General features: G+C 41.6%; 2 protein-coding genes across 5 annotated transcripts in view; one reads left to right on the top strand and one right to left on the bottom strand.

The window, feature by feature from the left end:
* The window catches only part of CCNJL (cyclin J like), a 48,060-nt gene extending 43,121 nt beyond the window's left edge, over positions 1-4,939 (top strand). For both annotated transcript variants that reach the window (XM_006021078.2, XM_025200914.1), the window contains 3 exons: positions 226-525; positions 1,298-1,457; positions 2,495-4,939. In XM_006021078.2, coding sequence (XP_006021140.1) covers positions 226-525; positions 1,298-1,457; positions 2,495-2,939 — 905 coding nt within the window. In that variant the 3' untranslated portion in view covers positions 2,940-4,939. The remainder of the gene's footprint in view (positions 1-225; positions 526-1,297; positions 1,458-2,494) is intronic.
* A 6,966-nt stretch (positions 4,940-11,905) lies between these two features.
* Positions 11,906-23,895, bottom strand: part of FABP6 (fatty acid binding protein 6) — a 64,424-nt gene continuing 52,434 nt past the window's right edge. The window contains exons 2-6 of one of the 3 annotated variants that reach the window (XM_025200899.1): positions 18,751-18,871; positions 18,510-18,615; positions 17,401-17,576; positions 13,241-13,330; positions 11,906-12,030 (exon numbers count right to left, since the gene is read on the bottom strand). In XM_025200899.1, coding sequence (XP_025056684.1) covers positions 11,977-12,030; positions 13,241-13,330; positions 17,401-17,576; positions 18,510-18,576 — 387 coding nt within the window. In that variant the 5' untranslated portion in view covers positions 18,577-18,615; positions 18,751-18,871 and the 3' untranslated portion in view covers positions 11,906-11,976. Of the gene's footprint in view, positions 12,031-13,240; positions 13,331-17,400; positions 17,577-18,509; positions 18,872-23,895 lie in introns of all 3 variants that reach the window. The other 2 variants (XM_014518726.2, XM_014518725.2) reach the window with 2 other exon arrangements.

The following is a 23,895-nucleotide window of genomic DNA, read 5'->3' as shown; positions in this document are numbered from 1 at the left end:
TCTCTGTCTCTCTCTTTTTACTATTGAACCTTTCCCTACTTGCCATAGTTAAGTCAGGAAAAGTTTTTCCTTTGCAAGGTAAATCTGTGACTTTTGTGTCCTTTTCAGTATCAACACAAAAGCACCACTAGGCTCTTTCAGATCTTTGTGGACCTAGACTCAGTTTTTTGACTTCCTCAAATTTGAATTTTGAATATATATATATATATTTCCCCCCACCCCCAGGCAAATTTGAAGAAAAAGAGGATCGTGTTCCAAAACTGGAGCATCTTAATAACCTCGCTTATCTGTGCAACATGAATGTGGTGCTTAACAAGAAAGACCTGCTCAAGATGGAATTGCTGCTTTTGGAAAGCTTCAACTGGAACTTGTGCCTGCCAACCCCAGCACACTACATAGACTACTACCTCTTTGCCTCTGTGGTTGAGAGTGACCTCCACAATGGCTGGCCCATCACGTCATTGACCAAAGTCAAAGCTTTCATGGAAAAATATGCTTACTACTTCCTTGATTTCTCGGTGCAAGGTAATCTCTTGGCCCAACTGAAGTACAGGCCATGCATATCTTTCAGTGGTTGTCTTGGGCCCATGGCAAAAATCCAAAAGGAGATTAAAGGCCAGGTCTTTGCTACAAAGTTTTGACAATATGGTTAAAGTTGGCTATGGATGCAGCTATGCCAAGAAGGGAGAGTTCCTGCTAACTCAGTTTGTCATTTGGACGAGTTGTGATTTTTTTTTTCCCAGCATAGATGCTTCTTTTCTGGGCATATGTTAGGTTAGACCTAGGAGGTGTTGTTGCTGTAGTTATAAATACCATCATGTGGCCAAGTCCAGCGCTATTTAAAAAAAATGACACAATAGGTGCATCAAAATATTTGCAAAGCAATTTCCCTCCCTGCTGCAGGATACGAACAAACGTCATTTTTACATTCTTGGGAAAACTGTTGTTTTAAGTCGAGTAAAGTTGATATTCACTGTATGATGCCCAGTTGAAACCATTTTTGGCTGTTTGCTGGAAGCTAGATAATGCACTTGGGTTACATAGAACAGGACAAATCATAGTGGTTTGGAAAAAAGATACAGGGCCTTAACTGGCATGGAGTTAGTACTGCTCACCTTGACTTAGAGACTCATTCTGGTCTTGGGATGCTACTCTGAGACTTGGTATATCAAAATCAAAGTTTGCATTTAGCTTGTTGGTCTTATTAGGCCTAGTCTTGTGTAAGGCAAATAAACAGGCTCCTTATGGTGATGGGCCAGAGCATAATCTATCTTTTTTTTTTTTTTTTCTCCTTTAGATCATACTTTTCTCAGCTTTCGTCCATCTCTGATCGCTGCTGCTTGTGTGTGTGCTTCGCGCATCTGTATGCAGATTTCACCTTCCTGGACTACACAGCTCCAGCTGTTAACAAGTTACTCTTGGGAGCATCTTGCCCAGTGCATCGAAATGATGCTCATGTAAGACTTGAACCGAAGTTACCTACTTCTTACACTCTTGATAAACTTTTCCTTTTTAGAGTAATACATCTGATAAGACTCATAAATTCTAGCTGGTTCAGCTATAACCATATCCACATGAGACTTGTACATTTCAAGCCACTTCTGGGGAGTGGGCAACTTTCCAGCTAGTCAGTGCTGACTGTTTTAAAAAAAAAAAAAAAAAAAACAACAACCAAACGTATTGCACCTTGAAAAATGGTCAGTTTTTCATGCTGGGCAATTAAATTACAGGATAAAATTTTTAATCTACTTCCCCTACAGCTTCAGCAAGGAGCTGTCTTTTTGTGGGGGATATTGTTACAGTTGGCACATGAAGTTGTGCTCTAAAAAAAGCCAACAAAAAACAAACAACCCCCCCAAGCAAACAAACAAAACAAAACAAGCCCAACAGGGCCCCAGCCACAGCAATATGGTAGGGAGACATTCCAGAACAATTATCCCCATGCCTCCACTGTCATGGTTGTATTTCATCAAGACACTGACCGAGTTTATGTGGATTCTCAGGAGTCCTGTTAGCAGAAACTGGAGAGGATTAATATTGTTCATTTTGAAGAGCACTTTTTAATTTACAGCATGGGTGTGAGCCAAATGTCATCATTAAAACATTCTTATGGTGCAAAGTGGATGGGGATGGATGGATCTGTTCCTCAGGTCACACTAAGAAGGGAGAAATATGGATAGTAAGCAAAATAATTTAATTTAATCTGCTCATGACATTCTACCAGAGGGCTCAGCCCCAAGGCCATAGTAGACTATGACAAAACTGTCCACCTGACTAAAGGCCTGTCTCTACATGTAGTTTGTTCCTGGATGTTTGGACTATGGGTGTCCACATAAAAAGCTCATCAGGAACAACTGCAGGTTTAGGCGAGTTCATACTGGAAGCAGAAACAGGTTGGCAAAGGAGCGATTTGTGAAAGCCCCTCTAGGATAGATCCTCTCTTTGCACTTCCTTGACGAACCTTTTACTTATTTTTTTTTTTTTTCTTTTTTAGCTACTATGACAATGATGTCCAAGAAACCAGCAATGTGAAAAAGCAAGTCACGCTGCAGCAGCAGCAGCATGTGATGGGAAGTCTAAACCACCAAACCACGACTCAGGTCCTGTTTCAGCAGTCTAGCTACCACCCACTTGCCCAGCATTCGACTGCCCTTTCCCAGTTCCAGTCTCCTGTGCAGGATTTGTGTTCTGCTTATCGTGACTCTTTACAGGCTCACAGGCCCAGCAGCTTGCTTTCAGGGAGTGCTAATAGCTCCCTGCATTCTTTCACAGCTCTTCAGGCCAGCCTGCAGCCATCTACACAGTCTCTGCCCATGCAAGCACCAATTGCTATGCAGGTGGCTATAGCAACAGAGCCTAGACACTGTATCTCCATGGCCTATGGCAGTAGCTATTTCAGTGGACATCACTCGTACACAGCAGGGTGTTTTGACAGATGACCCATGAGAAAAGAAGACTGCAAAAATAAGACGGAAAGAATAGTTTCTGATAGTGCACAAGCTCAATGTGAATTTGCAGCGTGAAGGAACAGAATCTCTACACCTGATTCACTCAGGACATACGCTTCTTAAAATGTGGGTGCCTTTCTTGCTAGGATTGAGCTGTTGGCTTTTGGCTGGTAATAGGAGCCTGAGAAAAATGCATGCAATAACATAAATCACTGCAAGATGTCACTTTGAAAAGAATCTGTGTAAAAATCCTATGAGGGTCTCACCACCTTTGTCTTCCATATAATGGGCTCCAGTGGATCACAAATGCTAAAGATTGTTATTTGGAGTTATAAGCAGGAATGCCTGCAGGGATTCCTGGCCAAATAACTATTGGTGGAGGATTTTGTTGGAATTTGTTTTTTATCCAAGTGGATGGTCTCTCTAATAGCAGCCTGTACCACTGATAAGTACCACTGATAATTGCCACTCACATGAGGTTTGACACTTCAGAGATGAACAGTTCCATTCTGCAGGATCTCTGTGCAGGATATTGGTTTCCCTTTTTGACCTGGAGTGACAGCTCAAAACTCAAACTGAAAAAAAAGACCAGAGGACTATGAAACATCTTTGCCTTAAAATTGTAGAATTTAGGTGTGGTGCTACTCAATAAAACTTCACTCTGCCTTGGTATAAAACCAACTCAATCCTAAAATCACTTTTGAGACTTTAAGATGCTGCTGCTCTATGAGATTGTGTATAGTGGTAATTTGTTTAGTAGAATTGTTTACAAGCTTGTATCAGGGATTTAATGTTACTTGAAGAAAACCCCTTGGAAAAAAAATTCTTGAAGGGCTTCACTGTTAAGTATTTTTGGCTTTGTCTTGTGGTCAAAGTACAATTCAGGATTGAATATCTTGTGCTAATTGGGGAGGAGAAAGGCAACAGGTTAATGCTAACAAGAAGTTAGGGTGAATTGCACCTGTTCAAAGATGGTATGGCTAGACTGTGCCGAGATGTGGTGTCTATATACTGTTTTGGTGCCAGACAGAATATATATACCTGGTAGGCTGAAGTTTCTAGTCATCTCTGAAATGAGAAAGATGCCTACTCCCATTTATCCAAAGGCTTGCTTTAAAAAAATACTTTTAAAACTGGAATAGGAATATCCTTTTCTTTGAAAAAATGTGTGTAGGATTTCTGTGGTAATGCGGATGTTTCCAAGAAACATGAAGATTTCTACCAGAGTATTGGGTGCTTGTCTGATGTGTGACCATTGTTCTGTAGTTGTTGGAAGCCAGTGTTGTTTTTAAAAGGTTCTCAGGCAGCAATACAGATAAAGTGCAATATGTTTTTTACTGACCTGTGGCAAATGTTTGGTTTTTTCTTTTTTTTTTTCCTTTTTAAATGTCACCTGTCAGTCAGGGCTGTTTTTAAGTTATGTTTTTAGATTACTGTTTTTTTTTTTAAAGGGTGTGTTCTGGTGGAAGTAAAAATGTCCCTCCCAAATGTCCTGCCTTGTTATTGTGTGTAACTAAGAGGGTCTCTACAAAATACATACTGCAGCTCTTTGTAACCCTGTAAGAGATGTCCTCAGCAGAACAGGTGAGAAGTGTCAAACTTTTTATTTCATTTTATTTGTAAAAATTACAAATCCTAAATGAAGAGGCGATGCCTTATGGAAATTAGTTTAGTAACTTAGAGAATTTAGTTCACTTTTGTCCCTACTCTGCTGTGGTTTTTTGTATTTATGTGAAACTAATTTGCAGATTTTTAGTATATTTTAATGTATGTTGTAATTAATTGGCTCAGCAGGTTGTAAAGAACCACTTAAACATATCGGAAACTTTGTCAGTCCTTACTGTGGATTCCAACTGTGTTTTCTTAACCCCTATAAAGGAGGTCATGGGTAGCCTCATGTTTTGATAGGCTGCACTCACTCCTAGTGAGCATTTCCACTAACTTCTTGATGAACACTGTCCAATAAAAAGGCCTACAACTGTACTTGTTAATACATTCTTGCTATGTATTTCATTGTCGTATTGGAGAATGTCTTCTTACACATCACAAAAAAGTAAATCCTTGATTTAAATGTATCGAGCACTGTAAGCCTCTGTAGCACTTTATAGGTCACAAAGAAAGAAGTGCTCTGTCAAATATGGGGTGGTGGAGGAATAAACATGGTTTAGGAAATCTACCTAGGAAGGATTGAGGTGATGCTACTTACTGCAGAGAAAGCAAGGTGCTCTTTCATGCATTAACAGTAGCAGAATGAAACAAAGTATTAAATCAATTGGAAAGGATGCAGAAGGATGATGGACATGGGATGAAATGACAGCTTACTGTTCCAAGTGATGACCATTATCCCTTGGACACCCTCTTATACTGTTTATGGGATTTTTAAAGCTGAGTTGGAGAGAATGCATCTGCCCTTCCCTCCTCTTTTATGGTCACTATATTTCTTTAGCCAAGATCTTTCCCTGGGTCCTCCAGGTTATACTGGTTTTGGCCTTGTATGGGGCAAAGGCAATAGGAACACAGAAACATCTGAAGGGGTACATAAAGGCTCTCCAGAATGTGTGAGTGGAAATCCCACTTCTGTCCCTATTCTGAGAGAATATATCCTTTCCTATGCCTCTGAATGCCAGCATAAATTCCGCTTCAATTTTGTGACTAATGTGCATTTAAGGCAAACGTAACTTTTCATCTGTGGGTATCATTCGTTTGATGAACATGTTCTTCCTCGAGCTAATTTAATGTGGTAGAGTTTCAGACCAACCTAATGAGGTTTTTAAACCTGATTCTGTCATAACGACACTTAAAAGAACTCACAAATGCACAGAATGTTGGATGGGTCTTTTAAGTGAATGGATCTAGCTACTTTTAAGACAGGCTCTCGTTCCATTTACACATGCCAGACAGAGTGTATCCAAATACTAAATTTTTTACAAGTTAATCAAGTTGTAATTTGCCAGCATGTATAACACTTACAGCCATGAAGTTTTCTGTAAATGTAAATTTGGAAGGCTTTTGGGTGTGACTGCAAGGTGATACACTTGGTTCCCAAAACAAGACATGGCATTGGTCACCTGTTTTGGTAAGAGTAAGCAGAAAAGGTTAACTTTAGAAATTGGTCAGTTGTTGTTGTTGTTTTAAACATTGACAGGTCTGGTAAAGAGATGCAGCAGGTGCATGTGAAAGCCTGCTAGTATTCACCTAGCATGGAGGACTGGAATAAGCACTCAAGGTCTTGGCAATCTTGTAGAAAAATAAACAAGAATATCACAGAACCGATGTTACACATAATGGCTTAGGCTGCTCCTCAAACACAGCTTGCTCTCCCTGTTCTAGCCATGGTCTAAAATTCTGCACAGCTTTTACCTACTTTATTATTAATCATTCCTTGACCAAAGACAATTTTCATCAAATCCTTAGCGTTGATTTACTAGTGAATACTAAAGGGCCTGTGTCTCACAGGGACCTTTCAAAGAGTGGCATTTCTGCTGACTAGAGACTTTTTAGCAATGTGTCTCTAGATCCTGATGAAAATACTGTAGCAGATCTGACACCTGGTACTTACTGACAGCCCTCCCTCAGCAAGAAGAAGTATAAATGTTTCACTTGCTGTCAGTTGCCCTTTCAGAACGGTGGTATGCCTTTGAAGCCATTTGTCACTGAAGTTAGAATACTTCAAGACTGACCACTTATTAAGTCAGTCTTGAAAAATTCCCTTGCCACCTCACCTAGGGTGTATAACTCTTCTGGCATGAAGATGATGATGATGATGATGATAATAATAAATAATGTACACCACCTCCATAGAATGGGTACCAGAACATAGCCATTTTTTTCCCAGGTCAAGAACAAACTATCATACACGGCAGTATTACAATACAGTAGACATCACAAGGAAGAAACATTCGTTTCCTCAAACTAGCTTTTTCCCCCCCTCTTTTACTGCAGATAACGCTCTTTTATGAGGCTGGGTAAGAGCATGGAATTACTGTGATGGCCACAGCAGGTGTTTAGTGCCAACAGAGTAAGAGAGTGAATACACTGCAATAAATCCTCAGAGATGTGCCTAATGCCAATGGCAAATTAAACTGCTTTGCAGATAGAACAAGTAGGTCCATCAACACAGGCAGTTTTGATCCATACCCTTTAGGGGGACATGTACTCTGGTTACCTGCAGCTCTGAAAACTAGTTTTCATTTAGGTGGATATGCATTGATTCCTAGGCATTTCTGCCCAGGATAAATATGTTGGCAATGGGTGAAATGAAACCATTCTCCAGGCTATGATGTCATGGTAATTAGGCTGAGGCAAGAAGCTTTGTCAGAGTAGTAATGTTGGTTTAAGGTGTGGGTTTTTGTGCCATTTTTATAACAGCCCTGGCCAAGACGCATTTACATAGCAAACTAGTAGTGCTTTTGTGGGTGCAGCTTATTCTGCTGGGAAACTACTGGAAATATAAATATAATGATATAAGTGCGCTTGTAGTACAAGAATTTGCTGGGACACTAGACAGTCTTTTCTAGTTTGGATCTGGCCAAACTTCTTCACAATTTCCCTACCCCGCCCCAAGCCTTTCATATAACTTTGGCCCAAACTGAGGCATACCTATTTCTATGACGCGTAGGCAACCGCTGGCACAGGTGCCAGAGAGTGGCACTCTAAGGCATTTTGCTTGGCATGCAGATGGGGGGGAAGGGGCTGGGGCTGCGCTGCCACAACAAGGATCGGGCCCCTCAGGGCTCCCTCTTCATCTGTTCCTGGCACACCAACATCTTAGAAGTTGAGGTTGTGGGTGTTTTTTGGCACTCTGCCCAAAAACGTTCCAACCCTGCTCTGCGGCTCTGTAGCCTCTGGTGACTTCTCCACAGAAACTGAAACCCAGGGACCTGGAGTGAAATGTACTTTTTCTCCCTGTTCAGAAAAACATACAACTCCTGCTATCGCTCTGCAGGTAAAAGTAAGAGAACAGAGGAAGTAGGAAGAGCAAAACAGAAGGTCAGGGCCTTTGAGATTTCATGTAGGCCCACAGCCTCTGAGGATCTCGTCACAGTCCTTGCTCCACGGTAGTGTCAAATCTAGTTATGGGATGAGGAACTGGGAATGGAAAAAGTGGTGCAAGTACACAACAGAGAACCAACATCTGTACTTACTTAGCTCAACTGCATTTATCCATATGACTATCTGCCTCCAGATGGAACAAGAGAACTGAAGTTACACACCTGCCACAATGCACACACGCATTGCTTAGCAACACAACCTACACATGTGACTTGGAGCACAGCACCAGCATATGGCTTCCTGCAAATGTATTGTAATGCTGGAAAAGAGAACATGGTAATTGCTCTATCCTTTCAACAACCATTTGCTGTTGTCCCTGTTCCACTTTCTCTGCTACAGTGTTGTCTTTATAATGGAGCACCTTTTGAGGTGTATAAATGAGTAGTTAGCCCCATCTTACAGAAGCAGAAACCAAGGTCAACATCACTAAAATTATTGTTGGTGTTGGATTGAAATGAAGTTTTATGGGTATGCCTATCCTTAGCTCAGACTGAAGCATGATGCAGGTGCTTTTGACTTCTCTGAAGCAAAAGCTTACTGGGTGGGTACAGGCAATGCAGCATGACCTGCTGCGTAGCACTACCACTGCAGTAGTATTCAGTATAGGTGTTGGAGAGGAGCATGGTATTGTTAATAGTGCCCATCTTACAAACATGAGACTCTCTTGGAAAGTCTTACAAACATGAGGCTTTCTTTGAGAAACACTGTGTTGTTCTGATTACAGTTAGACTATTTCCCCACTCTTAAAAAGATCCATAAAAATCAGCCAATTTATGTGAGGCTGCCCTATACTGTATCAGAATAATACAGTAAGCAGGAAATGGCTAATCCTGCTGTCCTAGCTATTTTACCTGTCTTTGAGCCTTTGTTGGAAAGGTCATCATATAAATTGCATAAATAAATTGAAACCATTTTTAATATTCTTCATGCTGTGTTAACTGCTGTTCTACACATACGCACAGTTTACTTGCAGTTGCTCTACCAACTGTTTTAAGCAATCGCTTGAGCATGGCAGGAACTCTTGAAATGAAAACATTCTGGGTTTGCCAAATTCCTTACGGGCATAAGGGAATTTGCTAGTTGTCTGGGATCAGAATTAAGAATGGAGCCTGAAGTGGCAGCTACGTGACTGTGGGTAAGCATCGCTGTACTTCATGTTTCAGCTTCCTCATCTGTAAAATGGGGATGGATATTAACCAGCCTTCGGGAACCACATCTGTATCGAGCACCTGCTGAGCACTATAGTCCTCTGTCAGGGCTAGAACGAGTCATTTAAACTTTGAGTGAGCTTTGAAATTCTCAGTACTTGAGTTCAGTTTGAGTGAATTACATTTTAGCTTTCAGAATGCAGCCAAAATCTGAATCCTACAGCTATTAGCATGGAGCAACAGGTATTTGGAAAAATGGGCGGTATTCAGAACTGAGGTGTCATCCTGGCAAAGCATCGTTTCCTGGTTAGTTTTTCCCCTCTACACACTTTGATCTGTGGTCTGCATGACTTTTTCCAGTCCTTTCCTGAAAACATCACATTAATGTTTTTTCAATAGTTCGAACTTTCACAATACTAATAAAACTTGAACATTAAAAGGTGAAAAGATCATTTAATGGAGCTAGTAAATACAGAGGTTATCTGTTCAGTTGGATGTCCTGTTTAAACACGGTGCAGAAACAAAATAAAATTCCTGTTTTTTGGTGTGTTTTTCTTTCCTTTGCCATGGTTGTAAATTATACATTTCCTGCTCAATTTATATTTCCCATGGTACCATTGTCATTCCAAAGATGTGCTGTGTTGAGTGGAATTATAGCTTGTTTCTTGACCATAATCCAAATTTTTCCAAGTTATTTTAAACAGGATCAAAAATATTTGGGGTATATTTTTTTAACAGGTTCTGTGTATCAGGGCATAGTATTTTGAGAAAAGATGATACGTTGTCACTGAGATGAGTTTCTCTATCCTCATTTACATATCCTTCACAAAAAACAGTGTTGACTTAATTGGACCTGACTGACAACCGTGTGGTGCTAATTTGGCCCCCTCATTTGAACTTTTCATGAAAATCTGATAGCATGTTGATCCTACGAATACCTATCTATTAGGCCTGTGTGAAGCAGACGATTTGGAGGGACAGTGATTGGATTTGGAGATATGGGTATGGTTCGCTCTGGGCGGAAGGGGGCAAGCGGCATCAGAGCATAGCCCCTGCTTCTAGTGGTGCCGTGGCAGCAGCGTGTGCCCCTTCTCCCCCCCCCGCACCGGCTGGGCAAGCAGCAGCGAGTGCCCTCTCGTGCTGGCTGGGCAAGTGGCAGGGCAGAGCCCCCACCCACTGACAGTGCTGAGCTGATCCGGGTGCAGCAGCACTGGGAGTGGGGGCTCTGCCCTGCTGCTTGCCCAGCTGGGGTGAGGGGCAGGATGTGGGCACGCTGCCACTTGTCCCCTTCTGCCTGGAGCAAGCCGCATGTGCATCCCCTTCCGAGCAACAGCAGGGCATAGCCCCCACTGAGCTCTACCGCACTCGTATCCCCACCCCCCTCCCGAGTCCTGTGCCCCCCACCATGGCTGGGCAGCTTGTCCTAGTCTCAACCCAATCCTTCCCTCCCCCACACCCCTTCCCACCCCCCTCCGCCCACAACAGACTTACCAGCTGGAGGCAGCTGTGTCCAGCGTGGTGAGGACTGCTGTTGTTTAGTCTATGGCCGAATCTCTGAATCAGCCAAATCTTTTCCAAATCGATTTGGAGTCTAACGATTCAATTCAGAGGTTTTAATTGGTCTCCTGATTAGATTCAGATTCAGAGATTCGGTCGCCGAATCAGGCCGAATCTCTTCTGAATTAAATCAGCTACCGAAGCTTTGCACAGCCCTACTATCTGTAACTTCTGTTTATCTGCAGCTGTATTCCCATGGTATGTTTCTAAGTCTAAGATATACAGTACTATGTTTGTGGATCACTTTTTTTTAAGCCAGATGCAACTTGTGCCACACAAACCTAAGGCTCTTTTGAAGGTTGTGTTGTTGTGATGGCCTTTGTGTAAAACCTCCATTACAGCTGGTGGTTTTACTCTTGTTTAGAATAAAAATAAGAAATGGTGAAGCCACCATTTTTGGAGCACGCTGAAGCAGTATGTGCCTTGATTAGTTCCTATTAAGTTACATACCAAACCAAGTTAGAAATTGAATGCTGGGTGTGAAGAGACATTTTCTGACTGCATGTACAGAAGGGGGGAGGTAGGGGACTTTGTAAATAAACAGGATAGCATCAAAATACCTGAACCCACCAATTTCTCCTTCTGTCAACAAGAGAACAATTTACAAGACCTCCCACCCGACCCCCAGATATTGATTAGCTGCTTGGGTCAAAAGGGATAAGAATAGTCACAGCAACAATGTTATGAGACTCACTGTTATCATAGCACATAATAAAAGTGCCCTTTTAGTACAGAGAGCATTGAAAACTATGAATAAATTAGCTTACTCTTGATGCAGGAATCCTAAACTGTTGCTTTGCGGCCAGAACCAAAGCAAAGCTTAAGGGTTTGTTTTGCCGTTGTTCCTGCCTTGAGCAGGACAGTGCCTTTCACTCATTATTGGGGGTGGCGGGGAGGAGGGAAAAGCAGGCGAGGGACAGATAAAGCTAACTAAATGGTTGAAGGCATCACTTGTATCTGCTGTGCATGAGATGCTTCCTGAAAGGATTAGCCTGCAACCAGTCACTAAGTGTGAGATAGGTTTGTTGTTTTTTTCCCTCCCCTGCAAGTCTTGTTCACTTGGTAAAGACTGTATACAGGACTCTTCTGGCTAGTATGTGGAAGATGAAACATTAACATGGAAACAACTGAACTTTCAAAACTACCGCTTATGAAGCAAAATCAATCCCTCATGTCTGTAATACAAACATAAAGACAGAGTTCCTAAAACATGCTTTATTGATTATTCTGTTGCTCAATTCTCAGTGCACTGGAAGACTGGCTCTTCTGTATTAAGCTATCTTTTTGCTGATTCTTTTGTAGGTTACACCAGCAGCAACAGAAATCTGAAATAAAGAACAAGCAAAAAATGTGGTTAAATACAGTAACTTGAAGTTTACTGTGATTAAAACATTTGTTAGCCTCCATTTTGCTGCAAAATGTGATCTTTTCATGAAAGGTCCAATAGACTAAAATGCTTCACTCCAAAATGCTCTAGTCTAAAATACACTGTGCAAAGACATTTTTGATAACTGCTGCTTCAAGCTATCAATTTCTATGATGTGTGGCAGTACTCCCAAGGAGTGATTATGACTCCAGTTCAGCAAAGTGGCTAAGAATACCCTTAACTTTAATTACATGAACTGTTTCCACTGAAGTTAATTGAGAATTATTATAGCCTTAAACATAGTTGGGCAAATGATAATTTAAACATTTTTCAAAGTCTCCATCATAGGGGCTTTTTTTTATTTCAACTCTTGAAGAGTATCTAACTTGTACCTGAATGCATGCAGTTCAATAAGACCATGTCTACAATGTGACACTTCATACTAGAAAGCACTGGCATAAAAACACTTCCCACTGTTCAGGCTGGAGGCTGCAGGTAGAAGAGGAATAGGGGAAAATCCTGGTTGTACCCAGTTCATGCTCTTTTCAGCATTCACTCTCTGCCACGGTGTGACAGGATACTGACCCTATAGTCTGATCCAGTAAATGGCAGTTCCGTTCTTGTATTTTTTTCATGTGTGCTCCTTTATGCATACTGAATGCTGAAAAACTGTAATGTAGCAAATTTTGGGTATGCAGCTAGTGCTGCTTTAATGGTGGTTACCTTAACAGTGGTTTGGCATTTGGTGTACACAGAATAGGAGTGGGCAGCCTGAGTTGTCAAGGTGGCACTCTAACATCATTCAATTCAATGCACACCGTCCATAAAAGTAAATCAAGGAAGACTGCACAACTTGGGAACACTGGCCAGCTAGATTTATATTTTGTATTTTACATGGCTACAAGTACCTTTACTGACATTTTACATATTGCCCATTAAAAAGTTAATTTACTTTTTGAATTTTAGGTGGAACAATAGAATTATACTCCTTACAACCTCAATGCAACATTTATGCTGCCAAAACTGCAGGAAAGAGCTGTTTAAAAAATCTGCTTTCTGTTAAGAGGTTTTCTTAAATTAAAAATTAACAAAAACATTTCCTTCAGTCCTTAGGCTTTGTCCCTTATGAAGTTTCTTTGAGCTTATCAAGAAGATGTTTAGCAACTTACCTCAAGTAGCTTTCCTCCAGCTATCTCTGCAGTATGGTGATAGTTGGGGAAATCTGCCACCACTTTGCCATTTTCCATTTTAACTGTTGCCTGCAAGTGTGTGCAAGGACAGCCCCATGAACAGAGGTAACGATAGCTATTTATCATACACAATATAATTGAAACAGTCTTTAGACAAGATACTAATAAATCCATATGCTACAGATACAGCTGTTGTGTGTAATCTGGTATGTGAACACTATCAGAAACCTATTGCTTTAGCTCTTGGATTGGACCAATTAAGATAAAATTTAGCTAATAGTAGTAGCAAGTTTCCTATCTTCTCTGTGGGTCAGCCACTGAAAGAGAAATAATATTAATTTATATATCTAAAAATGGCTAGGCTGAAAAGCGACTTCAGCAAGGCTTTCGATATGATTTCCCACAGCATTCTTGCAAGCAAGCTATGGCTTAGAAGAAGGAACTGTAAAGCGGATAGAAAATTGGCTGGATTTGGGCTCAACAGATAGTAATCAATGACTCGATGTCTAGTTAGCAGCCAGTAGTCAGTGGAGTGCCCCAGGGGTTGATCCTGGGGCAGGTTTTGTTCAATGTCTTCATTAACAATCTGGAAGATTAAATGGATTGCACCCCCAGCAAGTTTGCAGATAACACCAAGCTGCGGAGAGCAGTAGATAATGCTGGAGGGTAAAGCTAGAATCCAGAGTGAACTAGACAAAATGAAGACTGGCTGGGCAGCAGCTCTGCAAAAAAGGGGGTTACAGTAGACTACTGACTTATATTCAGCTTGTGTGCCTTTCTTGCCAAGACGGCTAGCAGCATACTGGGCTGCACTGGTAGGAACATTGCCAGCAGATCAAGGGAAGTGATTATTTCTCTCTTCTTCATTGGTGAGGCCACATCTCAACTGCAGAAAGGATGTGGACAAGTTGGAGAGAGTCCAGGATTTAATGGAAATGGTTAAGGGGCTGGGGCACATGAATTATGAGGAGAGGCTAAGGGAAATGGGCTTATTTAGTATGCAAAAGAGAAGAAAAGACTGAGGGGAGATTTGATAGCAGTCTTTAGCTACCTGCAAGGTGGTTCCAAAGAGGATGGAGCAAGACTGTTTTCAGTGGTGACAGATGATAGTACAAGGAGCAATGGTCTCAAGTTGCAGAAGGAAAGTTTAGGTTGGATAGTAGAAAAAACTCTTGCTAGGATATTAGGAAAAACTTTCTCGTTAGGAGGGTGGTGAACCACTGGAACAGGCTACCTAGAAATATGGTGGAAGCTCCATCCTTGTAGGTTTTTAAGGCCCCACTTGACAAAGCTTCTGCTGGAATGATGTAGTTGGGGCTGGTCCTGCTCTGAGCAGGGGGTTGGACTAGATGACCTCCTGAGGTCCCTTCCACCCCAATTTCCTATGATTCTATGATACATCTATGCTGTACTAAATAGTGTGACTACAGCTTGAAGAGACCGATCTGATCTAGCATTAAGCTACTGTATTTACTTGATTCTAAGATGAGGTTTTTCTCCCCATTTAATAGCGGGGAGCCCTTTGTCTTAGAGTCACTTATGACAGTGAAAGAGGGCAAGCGTCTGCTGAGGTTTGGGCTCCAGCCCCTACCTGGCCTGCCACCTTTGCACTCTACTATCAGCCCCTTCTTCCCATCTCCTTCCTGATCCCACAGTGCCCTGCCCCACATAGCTTCTCCTCCCCTGCTTGCCCCTCTCCCTCCCCTTTGTTCAGTGCTGGCAGGCTGGCTCTGTGCACATTGCAGCCTGGGGCATGAAGCACAGCCCCAGTCTGGCTCTGCAGCAGTAGCCCACAGCCTGCATGGCTGCCATAGGGGCTGGGCTGGGCCGTGCTCCATGCTAGAAGGGGACAGAGCCTGCCAGCACAGAGCAGAGACTGAGGAGAAGGGAGAACCCGAGGGGGCGGGGGGAAAGGCAGGCTCAAACAGGGGGAAAGCTGTTTGACTTCCCCATACCACCAACCTTCCCATTTCCTGCCCCCCCTGCAGCAGTAGGAAGGCTGAATTAAAGACTACCATCCAATAATTAGATTTTATACATGAAAAATAATAAAAGTATACATCTTCCATGTATAGAATCCAATTATTGTGGGGTCTTCTTAAATTGAGGGTCATCTTAGATTCATGTTAACATGGCAGCTGCTTGAGTGCTAGGAACAGGGTAGCTGTAGTAACCCAGATTTTCAGGCTGGCTAGCTGCCTGACTATTGGCTTAGGCTCTGTAGTCTATGCTAAGTTCTGTGCTACTATGGCTAAACTGATGTCAGTACCTGAGAGAGTTAGCTTGGGTATATCCATGTGAGCAGCAGTCACCTCTTTGACTATAGCGCATACCAGACATGCCTGTAGTATGTTAGGCAGACTTGTCCATTCAGCAAAGTGAGATAAGACCAGCTGGTCATGTTTAGAAAAAGAAGAAGCTGATATCTTTGCCAGAAATGAGTAAACCACCTGAGGACTTTACATTTTGTGTCATACTGAATGGCAGCATTTCCCAAGAGACAACAACTGTCATTTTCTGTCTTAGCATTTGCTTTGCTCAAGTTTTGGCTGGTTTAGAGTCGCTTGGCTTGGGAAAGTACCTCTTGCAAACAGAGCTAGATGGGGCATGAAATATTTCATCAAAAAAAATATAGCTGGCTTATACAATTATCTTTGAATTCACTGATAGGTTGGATTGTACAAAGGATTTCCAAACCCAGAATCGCTGTTGTGGCGAGGTTTGTTTTTTTGGGTTTTGGACAACTGGATTCAAAATAGAGGCTGGGATGTTGTGATAAACGAAACAGCTTTCCTAACATGATGGGAGGTTTCCTTGTATTATACATTATAGTAGAACTTCTTTCTACTTGCATGTAGTATGTGGGCATCTTTCAAACCTCTGTCAGGCACAGAAATATAATCTCCATTTTCCAGCCATGGGGGAGGAGTGGAGCTAGTCACTAGCAGCAGGTCATATAGAATGTTTATAGCTAAAAGTAGTAATTAAAAGTAGGTTTCTGGTCAAAGCCTAGGAAACAGACCCTTTCTTAGTGGCTTAATGACCTAATGCCTTTCAAAAATTGGTTTGTAATCTTTGCTAAGAGGGACCAAAATTTTTCAGTAAAAATCTAACTGTACAAGAAATTGGAACAGGGAGTGCCAGACTATGCCTGGACCTTGCATAAGCTTACAAAGGAGAAAGTGGGCACAAGATGTTTCTCTTTCTCCCTGTATACGTACAGCCATTTTTGCTCAAGGCCCAGAAAGTGGGAGTCCTTGTATTGAGATGGACTTCATTGGGCTAGTATTGTTGTCAGCTTGAGGTCGTGAAAAGGAGGCAGGAATATGGCTTTTCTTGGTTTCTGCTCTACTCACTGGATGGACCCAGGCACAAAGGGCAGCAGTTGCAGTGCTCTGGGGTTTTGATTGATATTGTGTGTGCCTGAATTGCAACACAACCTGATGCTTTTCCTAAGACTGTCATTCTGCCCTTAATTTCTTGTAACTACAACAAGACAATGGTGAAGTCCTAGCTAAAAGGGCAATGGACAAACTCTTCAAAACTGACGGACACTGCTGCAAAATACAGGTCAGGCTAAGAAAAATGTCATGTTTCACAGGAAGAGAATCTGAAGAAAAATCCCTGAGACAGGACACCACATCAATAGACCAGGCTTTGGCAACCTACAGCTTACAGGCTAGATCTGGCCCACAGAGCCATTTGATCCTGCCTGAAAACATGGAGCTTTAGCAGTATTCAGCAGTGGGGATTTCAGCTGTAGGTTCTTTCCCCGTGCGACTGCAGGGGAAAACACTGGTAGTAGGTGTTCTCCCTGTGCTCCTGCCTGCCTGCCTTTGACACACATGGTTAATCCAGCCTGCAGCCTTTAAAGGTTGCAGACTGACTGCAGCAATAGACCGTTAGTCTGAAAAGTTGAAAAGCGATTCATAGATTCATAGATGTTAGGGTCGGAAGGGACCTCAATAGATCATCGAGTCCAACCCCCTGCATAGGCAGGAAAGAGGGCTGGGTCTAGATGACCCCAACTAGATGCATATCCTTGATAACTAGATGCGATGTCTGTATCCAAACTCTAAATGAAACAAGAAGCTAGATTACTGATGAAACTGTTAAACCAAAGGACTACAGCTATTTACCTTGAACTTTTTACCGCTCATTGTCTCCATTTCTGCTTCTTTGCCAATGGTGAATTTGTTGGTCATGGACTGGCCTCCTGGATAATGTTGAGACCAAATGAATTCTTCTCCATTCTGTACCACTTCAGTGACTATCTTGAAATTTCTTCCCTTTTCAATGACATCACTGGGGAGACCTTAGGCAATAAAAACTTATACATCTTTTTAAGCTAATAGTCTAAGAAACATTTATTTTCAAATTTAAGCAAAGCAATGGTGTACATTGCTTGTGTGCATATGCTAACTCTGAAATACTGATGTCAGAGGGCATAAACCAAAACTTTTTTGCAATGGTGTCAAAGTTCAGAGATCAAAATATTGATCACCTGGAAGTCCGGAGATGACATTGCTATAGCTACAGTTGATACAGTTCAAGAGCTCTCATTGTTTCCTTGGAAAGTGCCCATGTCTAAGGAAAACACTCAGCTTTTTTTTCCTGCTCAGACAGCATGTAGTTACATTAAATTACGTATATACAAGTATAGGCTTCTGTGCTGTGTAAATCCAAATAACTTTAATTCCTATTTCCAGATGCCATTTAGAGGGATGAACACGAGCACAGAAATCATCCTAATGACCTTTGTGGGTTCAAGTTCTATAATGCTTGCCCAGGCCTCCTCCTCTTAGAAGTGCTACAGCTCTCCTATGCCTATAAAAGTCTGATGCTGTAGGAGGCAGTCCTAAGTTTGGATATGTACACTGTTGTACTTACGCAGGAACTAACCAAAAATTGAAAATCTGATCCCATAATATATTGTATCACAAATGTATTGGGGCCTTATTCTGCTGCAGCTGGAAGGAATGTTACCTAATGTGGGAGCAGAAGTGAACAAAGGTGAATAATGCTGTAAACACAACATTATTCTGAACTGGAATCATTTTCTTGTATGTGGTTTTCCAGGAAGTATAACTCATCTGCTAAGGAGAGGCTGATCCATGAAGAGCTGATTATTACAACTACTGAGCAATTTCCATTGACCTGAGCACTTTGTAGGAAGAAGCCTCTGACCCTTTTATCATTAATCTAACTCATGAAGACTCATTAAAAAAAATCTCCAGAATATACTCACCAATGCGCTTCATAAAGTCATCATAATTCTCTTCACTTTCCACTTCATATTTGCCTGTGAAAGCCATGTTGCCTTTTGAGAGCTAAACGATTCAAAGGAGCAGCTACTGGGATGAAGGTCAGATGGATGGAAACAGGATCAAAGCCATTGGTTTTATAAACCTCCCAAGCTGTTCATCCCTCCTCCTGATCATTCCACCATCACCACGCCCCTGTGAAACTTTCTTTTATGATCCACGTACATGAGTCACTAACATAGGTGTTGTTGACCCTCACTGAAGTGCTTGGTATAATTCCATGATGACTCCTTGTCCTTGTTTTATAGCATAATTGAAAAGTACTTCAAGGAGTGCAAGATGGGTCCTGGGTATTAAAATTAAAAAAAAAATTAGTTAATTAGTTATTTTAAAGGATAAGAGTTATTTCATAGATGTGATGATATATTAGTAACATTTCTCTGTAAGGAAGAAGATACGGAAAAGATCCAAAGCTCTGGCCTGATATAAGTAGGCTTGTACCCATGCCCTTCTTCATGCATGCTTGCAAGGATGTGAAATATTGATGAAAACATGGGATTGGGCATTAGGACACATAGATGTCTTATGTGTGGCTCTGCCATGATCTTGTGAGACTCACTGGGTTTTTCTTCTTTTATAAATAGGGATAAAAAATCTAAAGTGTTGAGGATCTCCCAGATAAAACACAGTGGATCAGTGTAAAGCACTATTTTCATATGTTATCCTATTTCATCCCAGAGGTAAATAATGTTTCATATTATGGTTAGCAAATAGTCATAAACACCACAAAATGTACATCTGTCCTGGAAAAGAGAAACCATTCACTTTGGGCCACAACCCAGAAGTGGGTTGCAAGAATATATGAAAGGGTAGTGAATACATTTAAAAAAATGGATCAACAAACTTAAAAAACGGATTCTCCATTAAAGGAGAAAAATGTGGGAAACTGGTTTTTCCCTTGCAAGTTGGCAGAGTTCCAGCCTGCAAGGGGCTGCTTGGGGTCCCCCCTGCCCCACACCCCCTCCACCCCGCACACTGAGGAGCTGGGGGCGGGGGACAGCAGGTGGGGAGTGAAGGGCACTGGGTCGAGATTGGACATTGATGTTTATAAATGGGTCCTAGTAGAAAAAAGGTTGAGAATCGCTAGTTTAGAGTGCATAGAAAAGGTGTCTCTGTTTTAGAAGTAAATTGTCCTACAGACATAGCAGCTAATGTAAATCAACATGGCTGCAGCACCCGAGGATCTGGCCCAGCAGTTTGTCTTCCACACCAAATTGTTAGTTGTTCAGTGGGAGCAGTCTCCAAATAAATCACGTGAGACCAAACCTAATTTAAAAGGTCTGTGTGTTTACGGTAACATTTAAAGAAAAATACAGCAAGCAAGCAGTAAATAAACTGCATGTACTCAGCATGAGGGATTTTGTAGCAAGATGATCAAAATATTGCTATCAGATGTAAGGGAGACTTTATTTCTCTGTATTTCTTAAATAGAAAAAATTAATCCCATGTGCTAGTGTAAGACTGTATCTGCTTAGTTCACAGGTCAGAGAAAAAGTGTAACTAAGTGGGTTCATTAAGAGATATAAGAAACAAAGTTTCATCCAAGTCCATCAATGCCCCATGCTGAGTAATCACAGGAAACAAATTATGCTGGATGCAATTATTTAATTTTAATTAATAGATAATCCACACTCACTAGGAGAGAAAAACAAAGACCTAAACTCCCTTCCAGTACCTACTGAGAGAAAATCTCATTATACTCCAAATCTTTTAGTATTACAATCCTACATAATTTAAAAGAAAAAAAGTCTCTAAGATTGAACACCTACACCCATGTATACATGGAAATACTGCTTGATTGCAGGTAAAAATGCATTTAAGGAACTGTCTATTTGGTAGACCCAGGCCTCTAAACCTACATACCCTTGTTGGAGGTTGTGCGACAAAGGAAGCTGCAATGGTTTAGACGCATCATTAGAAGACTGGGCGCCCTTGCCAACGCCATAATGCAGGGTGCAGTGGAGAGAAAGAGAAAAAGAAGTAGGCCCAAGACGAGCTGGGGAACCAATATTAAGGACTGGAAGGAGCTTCAGCTGACAGTGTGCGCAAAGCTAGCCGAACACAGGGCAGAGTGGAAGAGTGTTGTTACAGCATCTAAGGTGTCCCAATGGTCTCAGTGACCTCGGAACTGACCTGACTACTGGGTAGAGGTGGGGATTGAGAGTTACAGACACTGGACTTAATTTCTTTAAGTGATGGTGTGTTAAACAGACAAATAGCAAAGCCAAACCCCCACAACCCTTAACTATAAAGTAAACAAATTATTATTGAATCTTAGTCCTGTAGACTCTGTTGGGACATTCTAAGAATTCAGTCCTGAAAGAGCTTATCTCACAGCTGGGAAGATTTATCTCCTATGGGCAAAGAAAAGGGATTGGCCAGCATTTCATCCAGGATAATGCTGCTGTAAAGAGAATATTCTACCCACAGGGTATAGTCAGCTCCCAGAATATTAGAGTACATGTTGCAATCTGCAGTACCCGCTAGCCAGGGATGCACATAATCCTTTTCAGTCATGGGAATGTGCCTTCTCTTTCTTCATCATTCACAGTGAGAAACAGTTCCTTAGAGCTTTCAAAATATGTTTTCCGTTGTGCACTGGGTCAGCATGAACACCTTTCAACATTTTTCATGGCTGGGGAAAAGGAGACCACAGCATAACCAATAATTGGGTGGCTGGGGAAGTCTTGTGGGATGAGGCAATTCTGAATCTGGAAGAGCAGGAAGTAGAACTGGGTCTCCCAGGTATGTGTCCATCCTTCCAAGAGATTCTCTTTCACCTTCTTTCTCTGTCTTCTGCCTCCCCCCCACCCAACCTCATTTTTCTTGAAGTAATTATGACTGAAAGTTTACTTGAAAGTTTTATTTTTGACAAATTGGTATTTTCTGGCCAGAAAATTGTCTACAGTTCCCAACCAGCATGATATGAGATCACTATTGTCACTGAAAAAGAGGATTTTGCCTCAGTCTTTTTAGTTGGAAACTTAAGGTCATGCTTTGTTTTTTTATTACCTACTTCAACACCTGATATCTCTCAGAGACAGTAACTTTACATGGATTTATAGCAATGGAAAGTATCAAACTTTTAGACAGAAATGTGACTTCTTAGGTAGACAATATCCATTTTAAAACTTTGCTTTTGGTCTGTGTTTTTGGTCTGTATTTCTGCCAGTATAAGAACTTTATGGAACACATTCAGAAATAAATGTGAGAGGGGCATACACAAAGTAAAGTAAATGGAAAAAAGTTCAAACAAATGCTTTGGGATTCCCTTCCACCAATATCAGCTCAGCTTTAAATTGCACCATGCTGTGCAGTTGCTGACTAGCTCCTACTAAAGTCTGACATTACAAAAGCCATGCCATCTGTTGTCTGTATGTAATAAAAAGTGTATCTCTGTATGAGAAAGTGAAGGCAGTCATGTATCTTTCCTTAATGAGTGTTCTCCACATTCTGTGACTAGCCTTAAAAAACACAAGGACATGTGCATAATTGTACATTTCTGTGTTATTTGTACTGGCACAATATTTGAGAACTAGGAAACTCCTACTTCTTAAAGGAGCTGCCCTTGCCTGCAGTAGTAGTGTAGTACTAAGTAAATCTGTCAAAGGCTGTAGGCCTTTGCTGTCCCATTCCATTGCAGCTTCATTCAAACACCTTGGGTGCATCTACATGTGAAATTCATTCAAAGAAATAAATTCCAGCGCAGCATGTGGAGCCAGACTGGAACAGCCCTAGCTGGCAGGGGGCCCAAGGGGTCAGGTTGCCAGCCCAGGGCTGCTCTGACCAAGCTCAATGTGATACGGAGGGGCTGGCTGGGACACAAAGGTGCTCTGGTGCGGGGCTAGCCGGCAGGCAGCCAGCCCCATCAGCATCTACACTCGTGTTGTTGCGGAGTACTTTACTCCACCACAGGATAGTACTTGTTTATACAGGTACTTGTATACATACAAGTACTAGCCTGCAGTGGAGTAAATTAATTTACTCCGACCTAATAGTATTGCACATGTAGATACTGATGTTTTACTGTGGAGCTAATTAGCCAGTAAATGTCTCGTGTAGATCCACCCAGTTAGGCTTATCCAGTTAAACTATATCATTGTAAGATCTGTTCCTTTTCAGTAATAATACATAGTTTATATCTTATTTGTGAGCCCTTACTTAAGCTTTTGTCTTCACCTGTCTTTTGTATGTGCACTCTTGTGACTAATTAAAAGTAGTAATTGATCAGGAGTTGCATCTCTCTTCTTCAGGTTTGACCTCCAAAATATAACTAATGACATCAGCCCAAGGCTAGCTTCTACAGTATCAGAGCAGAGCATTTAGGGCCTCTGTCTTGCACTGGGCCCTGCATGTTCTAGATGGAAACCTCACCTGCATAAGGCAATGGAGAAGGTAAATGAACTCAAGCCATGAACTTTCCCTGTTTGCACAGAACTTACAAGGGCAATCTCCTTGGTGTAGTAATATAGTACAAAGAACCTTGGAAATCAGATCAGCTGACAGATAAAGAAAAGCACTGTGGCTGTAGGAGACAGCTGGGAAAGAGATAAGCAGATTATGTGCAGATACATGACTTCCTTATGTAGCTATCTCTGCAGGAATCAAATTACAGCAATCGCTTTCTACAACTCTTGGCATGCTAAAGCAAAAAGATGATATCTGCACAAATTTACAAGGCTTGGGGCTAGTGTGCGTGGGGAAGTTAACCTGCAGTCGGTGAGGATGCAAATGTACACTGGTCCACTACTCCATGCTGTCTCAGGCATGTGGACCCCTTAGTTGTCTTTCCAAGTGGAGTAAGTTACCTTTCACATAGGCAAGTGGCATTAACAGACTCAGTATAAAGACTAGACAGTGCACTGCAAATTCACACCCTTGATTCTGCACACTAACATTCCTGTGTATATAAGCCCCTGATGGAATTGCATTGCTGTGTTCCTGAGTTTTTTTTGTTATTACTATACATCTCTGGTCACTTTTGAAGAGTATTTGCAAATTAAGCATTTTGTAAAGTAATCTCCCAAGACCATCCAAGTTGCTACCGCTCTGGTTTCAGTGAAGCTGTTCTCTGTACCCAACAGTATTAGATTTTGATAGTTTAAAGTTCTCTTGATTTCCATCCCTCTGCAGAGATGGAAGTGGAATATGAATGCTACATTAGCTCCATGCCAGCACACTTCTACACGAGTGAGTTTCATCCTTGGAGGCATAAACACAGAGGTAACATAGAAGACCCAAACTTCATTAAAAATTCTGTACACATTCTTGCTTAGGTCAACCTGCACCTGCTTGTAGTTCAGAATAGAT

The sequence above is a fragment of the Alligator sinensis genome, unplaced genomic scaffold (assembly GCF_000455745.1).
Source record: "Alligator sinensis unplaced genomic scaffold, ASM45574v1 scaffold360_3, whole genome shotgun sequence".
NCBI classification, from domain to species: Eukaryota; Metazoa; Chordata; order Crocodylia; family Alligatoridae; genus Alligator; species Alligator sinensis.
This window is presented reverse-complemented; position numbering and strand designations above follow the sequence as displayed.